The following is an 8,588-nucleotide window of genomic DNA, read 5'->3' as shown; positions in this document are numbered from 1 at the left end:
AGAGCCCAAGAGCTCGGGCTGGCGCGTGCACCTGCCGTATTCGTGAGCCCGAGCAGCGGTGAACCTGGGACGCTGAGCGGCCAGGAGGGCGACTGGCCTTAGCTGTGCGGGTCGAGGAGGAGCGGCCGGCCCGACTCTATGCAAAACCCCCACTGTCGCAGCACCGAGTGCACTTTAGGGGCCCCAGGGCCGGCGGGATCGACCTCCATGACTCAGCAATATCTAACCCACCGGCCCTGATGCTCCAATAAACTTTTTAATGCTTTTGCGGATTTGGTGCTTGCTTTCTTAAATGGCAAGGGCTATGGCCGTCTGGAAGCTGGGCCATTGCCAGTCAGGCCCCGGGCGGGCAGGGTGAAGTGGGCCTTCCTGCAGTAAGGGCTGCCTGGTTGTCCCGTGAAGGTGTGTGCGGTTACGGGGCTTGTGGTTGGGAAGGCCCTGGAAGACTTCCTGAAGGAGGTTGCTCTTCTTGAGGCAGAGGCTGCGGGCAAGGTGGGGTCTAACCCGAAGGTGCAGAGCTTTCTCCTCAAAGCGGTTGGTCGCCGTCGGGGCACTGGCACTCTAGGGCTGGGCAAGTGTGATTCGTTCATTGTCCCCGTCCTCCCGCTTTGGTCCCAAATCTGAACCCTACCGGGAGAACGCGGGAGTTGTGGCTGAAGATGCCACACCTTCAGCAGACAGCTGTGGTCCCAAGCCAGCTGCTGTAGTACCCTGTCATCGAGGGAAGGAACAATTCTCCCTACTGCGCTCCAGCTCCCAGACGGTCTCTGGTTGGCTCGGGGAAGCTTGATGTCCCCTGGAGGTTTGGGGCCTGCTTGAATTCTGGGTGGAGGCCTTTCCCCTTCGGAGCCACCCGAAGACATCGACATGAGAAAGCAAAATGCTACCGCTCTAAACGCGCAGCCTGCGAGGCTGAAGGGAGGGGCGGGGTGAGGCTGCCTCCCTGCTCCTCGGGCGGGGCGGGGCCTGGGGGCGGAGCCAGCGTGACCTTGGTCATTCTCCCACCGAGACAGCCTCGGGGGCGGGACTCGCCGTCTCTATAGAGACCGAGAAACAGGGGATAATACTGCGGAGCCGCCCCGGCTGCAGTCCCGCCCTGGAGCCGGCAGGGAGCGGAGCTGCGGAGCCGCCTGGTTTCCCGCATCCATCCGTCTGCTCCTGTGTCTTTCTGTCCATCTGAACGCGCGCTGCAGGAGCAGCCAAGAGATTGAAGCCGGTAGGAGACCCGGACGCCGATCACCCTGATCAGTACCCTGCACAAAGAGGGTTGGGTGGGAGAGGTTTGAAAGGGGTCCCAGCCCTGATGGTACAGAGCCGAGGACTCTAGCTGAATCGGCCCTGAGGCCGCCCCACGCATTCCACCCTACTCCCCAGCCCCCACCTCCCTGCTCGGTTGATTGATGACTCCAGCTGTCGCAGCAGGAGCCGATGGGTGGCCTTGGTTTATAGGCGCGGTTGCTCCATCCCTGGCCTGCAGACCTCCTGGCTGCTTCCTGTGACTCTGTTCCACCTGAACAGCCCACATATAACCAAGAGTCCATTTTCCAGACCCAGGAGTCTCCCAGCCCCTTGAGACAAGCATCCTGTGGTACCTAAGCTCCCCGGGACAATATAATGCTTAGTAAACGGAATACAAGGTGTTTGTTGGGCCTATGGTGGGAGGTATCACCTAGGACGAGGAAATGGGAGTGCAGTGCCAACTAGGACTGTAGTCCCACAGAAGACCCTGCAATTTAGAGATGGGTGAGTGTGGTCACCAGGAAGGGGCTCTTAGTGTCAAGGCCAGTGGTATAGGAAGTGGGGGTGGGGTGGGGACCTGGGCAGGGGCCCAGGCTGTGGTCCCTGGAGACTTTCCTATAAGAGACAGCAATAAAGATGGTGGCTGAGACCGAGGGTGTGGTCAGGAGGCTGCAGCGGGGGTCACTGGGTCCAGAAATATCAGAGTATAGGTTGGGTACTAGGGGGCTTTAGTACAGGCTGAGTGTGGTCAGAGGGTGTGGGACAAAGTGAGGTACTGAGGGTGTGGTCAGGCCATGATAGGGGCTGCAGTTATGTGAGGGGCTGCATTGCTGAGTCTGGCTAGCGGAGGTCTCAGTTAGGGCTGTCAGGTATGGATGGGGAGGCTGCAGTGGGCTGCAGGTGTGTGCTCAGGGAGGCTGCAGTACCAGTGGTCAGGAGGCTGCAGTGGAGGCTGACAGCCGAGGGACACTCTTGTGCAGGGCATTATGAAGAGTATTATTGGGGGATCTCAGTGCAGGTCTGCTAGAGCCTGTGTTGGGGTGAAAGCTGAGGAAAGGGTCAGGCCCTTAGTCCCAGAGCTATGGGTGTGGCCAGGGGTACAAGGCCCAGGGTGTAGAGGGTTGGGGCCTTGTGCATATGGGTTGTGGGAATGTGGACTCATGTGGCCACGCTCAGGGTTTGGGAGGTCACCTCAGTGGAGGGCTGAGGTATAGACAGAGGGACATATGCTTCAGTGGAGGATCAAAGAGCCAAGACCATGGTTCTACTTGCCAGCCTGCCTCTTGGGCTGATTGCTTACTCTGCAGCCTCCACTGAGGCTACCCCAGATCTCCTGCTCCTCCTAAACTCCAAGGACTAGAAGGCTACAGACCTAATGGATGGCAAAGGGCCAGAAAGCCATGGTTGTGCCGCAGGCGCAGGGAGTGCTGGTGTGCCCCACCCGTGGGCCCCTGCTCCCCAGCCCAGCCCAGCCCAGCAGCACTGGGAGCTTCTCCCTGAGCCGCCCTGACACCATCTTGCCCTTAGCAACATTCTCCAAGCAGCACCACCCTCCCTTAGCAACTGTCTCCAGGCTTCACAAACTGTGGCCAGGCCAGCCCCAAGCTCCCGCTCCCCTCATGTTTTTGTTTAACAGCAAATAGTAACAAGGTCCCGGCTGGGCCAGCTGCACCCCTGCCTAAGGCATGCACTGCTTGCTGCCTGTGCTCTGTCTCCCTTCTCAGGCCTGGCTTGGGTCTTTCTAGGTCTTTCTGACCCTTACAGAGACACTGTCCTTGCTAAATACCTGCCCAGCCAGCACCCTGGCCCTGACTCAGCTTGGCGTAGAGCTTCCCGGGAGGGGGAGCCTGCCCTGCCACCCTCACTTCCACCCAAGCAGGCCTTGTGCCAGGGCCAGACAAAGCGATGTTCCAGCTGCTGCCCTCATAATCTTTCTGGACAGTGCCACTCTGTTCCCAGCCTGGTGTGGGCATCATGATTTCATCTTCTAAGCTCTACTTAGAACCAGGGCTGGCACTAAATGACATTTTCTCTCAGGGTCTCAGGTCCAGGAAGATACTCAGCACACACCCGCTTTCCCCAGGCAGTCCTAGCACCAAATCTGAGGGTCAGTAGCCAAAGTGCTGCCAACTCAGGCACTGCTGGTCTTGAGGTGGAGGCCAGGATATTCTGGGCTTTGGTGGGGGGAGGGAGCTTGGCTAGGAGTTGACCAAGGTGGATCTCCACAGGGTGGCATGGCAGAGAGCACAGATGTAGCTGGGCTGCAGGAGAGCTTCCGCAAGTTTGCCATCCACGGTGACCCTAAGGCAAGTGGGCAAGAGATGAATGGCAAGAACTGGGCCAAGCTCTGCAAAGACTGCAAGGTGGCTGATGGAAAGGCTGTGACAGGGACCGACGTTGACATCGTCTTCTCCAAAGTCAAGTGAGCCCTAGGCAGCCCTTGATTCTCATGTTCCCAGAGGGTGGCATTGGGGCTAGAACCAGGGAGGTTGTGAGAAGAGAGAAAACTCATGATGCCCATGTGCCTGGCAGGGGGAAGTCAGCTCGGGTCATCAACTATGAGGAGTTCAAGAAGGCCCTGGAAGAGCTGGCCCCCAAGCGGTTCAAGGGAAAGAGCAAGGAGGAGGCCTTTGATGCTATCTGTCAGCTGGTGGCAGGCAAGGAACCAGCCAACTTAGGTGTCACTGTAAGTGCTCTGCTCGTCTCTGTTGGCCACTGAGGGGATGTGGGGAATTTCCACTAGGGGTGGGAAGGGGCCAAGTTCCCTTACCAAGAGGCTCTGGGGGAAATCTGTCTAAACAGAAAGCAAAAACAGGGGGTGCTGTGGAACGGCTGACTGATACCAGCAAGTACACTGGCTCCCACAAAGAGCGCTTCGATGAGAGCGGCAAGGGCAAGGGAATTGCTGGACGGCAGGACATCCTGGACGACAGTGGCTACGTGAGTGCCTACAAGAATGCAGGCACCTACGATGCTAAGGTGAAGAAGTGAGGCCTGGGAAAGTCTCAGTGCGGCTGCCTCTGCCAGGGGCTCAGGCCTGGGCTTATGGGGTACATGGAGCAAGAAAGCCTGGTTCCTTCCCTGCTGGACCTGCCACCCAGACTTCCTGGCCAGCCCCACAGGGCCAGCCCAACAGGCCTCTGACCCAGACTTCTCTGCATCCCCTTCCTCCTCCTCATGCCTTCCCGACTTCTCTCTGTCTGGGAAGTCTGTGCCTATAACCTCACCACCCCAGCCTAACCCAGGCATGGCTGACCCCTGCCTGCTTGCCTCATATTTAAGCTGCTGCTCTGGCCAAGTGCCTAATTTGTACCCAGACCTCAATAAAGACACCTTTTGTATCACTATGGCCTGGTTGGGTAATAATGTTCACACCCCAGTGCTCCCTTCAATACTACCAATCCCTGCTGATCTCCCCCAATCCCACTGGCTTCCCTACCCAGAAAGAAAGACACATGAGTCCTCTTCCATTAGTGCAGAGCTAGACTACCCAAGATTCCCCTGAGGGAAATGCAAAGCCTCTTAACTGTGCTCTGACCTGGAGCCTGACGTCACAGCCTGTCTCTGCACAACAGCAGGAGGATGAGACAGCGGCTTGGCCTGGGCCACACCTTAGGCCTAGCTCTAAGCCTGCCAACAGGGGTCCTAGGCAAGAATCTCAGAAAACTCAGCACCAGGAGGAACCTGAGTACATAGTTCGACTCTTTAATTTTTTTTTTTTTAATTTTGTGGTTTTTGAGACGGGTCTTCCTATGTAGCTCAGGCTGGCCTTGAACCCCAGCTATCCTTCTGCCTCAGCCACCCAAGTGCTGGGATTACAGGTATGTGCCACCATACCTGGTTCAACTCCCTCATTTTATAGCTGAGGAAACCAAGGTCCAGAGAGGGAAGGGGTTTCTGCAGAGGAAGCTGGACCATGCCTCTTGCCTCCAGGCCAGGCTCTCTTAACACAGTGAGCCTCAATACTGATTTCCAAAAGAGGGGCCAGATGGCCAGTGACAGAGCCTGTCCCACAGTAAAGGGGCCTCCTTGTGCTGATTCCCTCCCATTTGTTCACCACCCTGCTGGGGTGGGTGGTGACTTTCTGATCCTCAGAGGTTCTGGGAGTTTGCAGATCCTCTCTCTGAGGCCCTGGGCATTGGGCCAGAGCTACTCCCAAGCCTGAGGCTTTGGTGCCAACTCCCATCCTGCTATGGCAAGGGGACTAATGGGACCTAGGACCTAACCAGCAGAGGGCAGCTCCCAAGGGTTCTAGAAAAGCCTTCAAAGGGACACATTCATGAATACTCACTCTCTTTCCTGACCCAGATACAAGGTAAAGAAGGGCAACTGAGGAGGCTCAGAATCCCTTGGGCCTAACCACTCAGGATGAGACATAGAGTGTGGCTTGGAAAGAAGAGGTCAGGTGGGACTCAGAGGTTGCAGGTTGGCCCCTGGCCTTGGCACAGCCTGCCCTCTCAGCTAGGGTAGTGGGCCTCCTCCCTGGGGGCCTGGCAGGCTAAGGAGTTCAGAGAGCTCTCTCTGCCTTGCATACCAGCAGAAGAGTGATCCCCCAGCCTTGGGAAATCTGAATTGCAAGCTTTTCTAGAGAGAGAGAGGGAGAGAGAGAGAGACCAACTGAGACCTAACTGTGGCTTCCACTTATTGACAGATTCTCATCATGAACCAAGTTTACCTGTCTCCAGACTGGGCCAAGCTCCCAGCTGTGGATGGCAAGGGAGGGAGCCTATGATATGGAGGAGAGCTATGACTTGTCCATTCCTGGAACTGGTTGTGTGGCTTAGAGGAATCCAGAGACAGACCTGGCTGAGCCCCCAAACTCTACTTTGTAGGAACAAAGCTTCCTGCTCTTAAAAACCCATATGGAGTTTGAGATCAAGGCCCACCAAGGCACAGAAAGACCCTTAGAGATCAAAGGGGTCTGGCAGAATCTGGTACATGGCAGCCAATGGCCAATGCCACTGCTGCCCTAGCTGTGTGCTTCTCCCCTAAGTCTCCTGGTGGCCAAAAACCTTGGGTACTCTCACTAGCAAAGCCAGGCTGGCAGGGAAGGATGGCTAAGTTCTGTGGGATGCAGCGATAAAACTACATACTGGGAAGTCCAAGCCTGGCAGAGTGAACCTGCCCCTCCCTCCTGGCAGAGAATTTCCCTGAGGACCACCTCTACCCCAAACGTATCTTCTCTCTCCTGCTGGTTCCAGGCTCAGATGAGGAACTCTTTTCCACTTTATTTTTCTCTTTTCAGGGATCTTCTGTGCCCTGTGTTGGGTCCAATTAGCCCCACAGGGTGACAACTCTTTGGTGTTTCCCTACTCTTACCTTCAGGACTAAGAGCCACACAGAGAAAATCAGAGCTGGCTGGCCCAGGGCCAATCACTTAGGGTGACAAAGGGAAAAGACAGGGAAGGTGGTTCACGCTGTATTAGAACCTTTAATCCTCCTCAGGGGTGCTCTGAGCACATTCTGGGGCTGCCATTATCAGATATTCACACTAGAAGCTGGAAGAGCTGGGGCAGTAGGAAGAAGTGGGTTATCCCCCCCCCACACCCGCCATGATGATCTGCCCAGCAAGTCTTCCTAGCAGCTGCCCTGGGCCCCATCCCTGAAATATGACAGTTCAAGGTTTTGACAGCCACCAGCCAATATTCCCCTTTGGGAATATGTGGTTCTTTGGAGGTCTCTCCAGGGGTCAAGGACAAGAACAGGCCCTGGACGGTGGCAGGGTGGGTCAGGGAGGTTGTTCTCTCTGTCACTGTCATTTCTCACACCAGCTGCCTAGAACACACAAATCAGAGACACCTCTGTCCAGCGCCCCCTTGGGAAGACACACAAAAATCCAGAGGTCCGGTAACTCAGGTCGGGTGTGTGTGTGTGTGTGTGTGTGTGTGTGTGTGTGTGTCTTATGGCTCATTTGCATGACAAAAATTCCTTTCCAGCACAGCATCTGAGGCTGGGCACAAATGAGTGTCTAATCTTTCCACCTCCTCTCTCTGTCATGGTCCTGAGGGTGAAGTAACATCATATTAGGTGGCCAGTCTTTCACCTTCTGCACTCTCTAGCAACATCAGCTACCTGGGAGAAACCTGAAGCAGAAGCCTACCTAGAACCATTTACATTATCTTTCCTGTTCAATTGGGATTAAGAAATACAGGATAGCTGGGGATGGTGGTATATACTTATAATCCTAGCACTCTGAGGCTGATGCAGGAGGACTGCAAGTTTAAACCCAGCCTGGGCAGCTTAGCTACCTAGCAAGACTCTATCTCAAAAAGGGGAGGGGTGGCAGTATAGCTTAGTGTAAAGGCCCTGGGTTCAGTCCCCTATACTGAAAAAAGGAAAAGAAAAGAAAAAGAAATGCAGGGTACTTGTATGCAGAATGGATGCTGAGCCCAAAATGGTGCACATCTCAGTGGGCTGCCCTTGCTGCCTCTCTGCTGTCCAGTTCCTCTTGGGCCCACCCCTGTCCCCACAGCACCATGAGGCCATGCTCCACACACAGCCTCTCAAACTCCTTTGCCGCCCCAGCTGAAAATCTACAAGGAGCTACACTTCCACTTCCCTTCTTTCAAGCCCCTTGGTTCCCTGAAAGCACCGTGCTCCTGTTCCCTTCCTGGTCTGTGCTGCTGTTTCTCTCTGAAGTTTGCCCCACTGCTCTTGCCCTAGGCTCCGTGCTTTGCCTATTAACCTTTTACCTATTCTCAAGTCTCAGCTGAATGTCCTCTGGGGACATTTTCCTGATGTTGGCTAGGATGGGTCACCAGTTACCTGCTCTTGTGATGCCATGTTCCATCTCTTCTATGCCCTGGAAGTCCTCTGGAGGCTCCAGACCCTGCACTGGCCTGGGAAGCTTTGCATTTCTCTCCCTATTACCATTCTACTCTTTTCCCAGCTTCCACTCACACACCACTGGACTGATCTCTCAAAGCTTTTTTCTTTGGAGCTTTCTCTGAGTGTGTGTGTGTGGGGTGGGGTGGGGTGGGTGTGTGTTACTGGGGACTTAACCCAGAGACTTCACTGAGCTATAATATCCCAAGTCCTTTTTAAGAAATTTTAAAAATTTTGAGCTTCTCTAAATTGCTTAGGCCTGACTCAAACTTGTGGTCCTCCTGCTTCAGCCTCCCAGAGTGCTAGGATTACAGGTGTGTATCACCACATCATCTTGGAGCTACTGTGTAGATCTGTTTGGTACCAGTTCCAAGCTTCAGGCTCCATCATATGAGTCTGTGCTTTTCTCCCTAACCAAACTGTGGGCTGCTGCAGAGCAGACAGCAGACACTGTCCCCCTTTTGCTGTGGCAGGAGGAAACCCCAAACACGTTAGGTGGATCAATTCATAGTCTCTTAAATATC

General features: G+C 55.0%; 3 protein-coding genes across 4 annotated transcripts in view; 2 read left to right on the top strand and 1 right to left on the bottom strand.

The window, feature by feature from the left end:
• Nucleotides 1–251, top strand: part of Zdhhc1 (zinc finger DHHC-type containing 1) — a 21,453-nt gene extending 21,202 nt beyond the window's left edge. Inside the window, exon 13 of the mRNA XM_010612372.1 lies at nucleotides 103–251. Coding sequence (XP_010610674.1) covers nucleotides 103–251 — 149 coding nt within the window. The remainder of the gene's footprint in view (nucleotides 1–102) is intronic.
• An 884-nt stretch (nucleotides 252–1,135) lies between these two features.
• Nucleotides 1,136–4,583, top strand: Tppp3 (tubulin polymerization promoting protein family member 3). The gene is made up of 4 exons (XM_010612235.2): nucleotides 1,136–1,216; nucleotides 3,468–3,661; nucleotides 3,772–3,925; nucleotides 4,042–4,583. Exons 2-4 carry the CDS (start codon nucleotides 3,474–3,476, stop codon nucleotides 4,228–4,230), a joined length of 531 nt encoding a protein of 176 aa, XP_010610537.1. The 5' UTR covers nucleotides 1,136–1,216; nucleotides 3,468–3,473; the 3' UTR covers nucleotides 4,231–4,583.
• The window catches only part of Lrrc36 (leucine rich repeat containing 36), a 42,360-nt gene continuing 34,953 nt past the window's right edge, over nucleotides 1,182–8,588 (bottom strand). The window contains exon 12 of one of the 2 annotated variants that reach the window (XM_033757854.1): nucleotides 1,182–1,253. In XM_033757854.1, coding sequence (XP_033613745.1) covers nucleotides 1,246–1,253 — 8 coding nt within the window. In that variant the 3' untranslated portion in view covers nucleotides 1,182–1,245. Of the gene's footprint in view, nucleotides 1,254–6,938; nucleotides 7,015–8,588 lie in introns of those variants that run through there. The other variant, XM_033757853.1, reaches the window with a different exon arrangement.

The sequence above is a fragment of the Fukomys damarensis genome, unplaced genomic scaffold (genome assembly GCF_012274545.1).
Source record: "Fukomys damarensis isolate Sample0158 unplaced genomic scaffold, DMR_v1.0_HiC HiC_scaffold_32, whole genome shotgun sequence".
Taxonomy (NCBI): Eukaryota; Metazoa; Chordata; class Mammalia; order Rodentia; family Bathyergidae; genus Fukomys; species Fukomys damarensis.
Note: the sequence above shows the minus strand (reverse complement) of the source record. Positions and strands in the feature narration are given on the sequence as shown.

What these genes read in the sequence shown, in the direction of transcription:
- Tppp3 (XM_010612235.2), top strand. Translation starts at nt 3,474, where the DNA reads ATGGCAGAGAGCACAGATGTAGCTGGGCTGCAGGAGAGCTTCCGCAAG. An exon ending in ATCGTCTTCTCCAAAGTCAA is followed by an intron (nt 3,662 to 3,771) that starts GTGAGCCCTAGG and finishes TGTGCCTGGCAG; the next exon opens with GGGGAAGTCAGCTCGGGTCA. An exon ending in CAGCCAACTTAGGTGTCACT is followed by an intron (nt 3,926 to 4,041) that starts GTAAGTGCTCTG and finishes CTGTCTAAACAG; the next exon opens with AAAGCAAAAACAGGGGGTGC.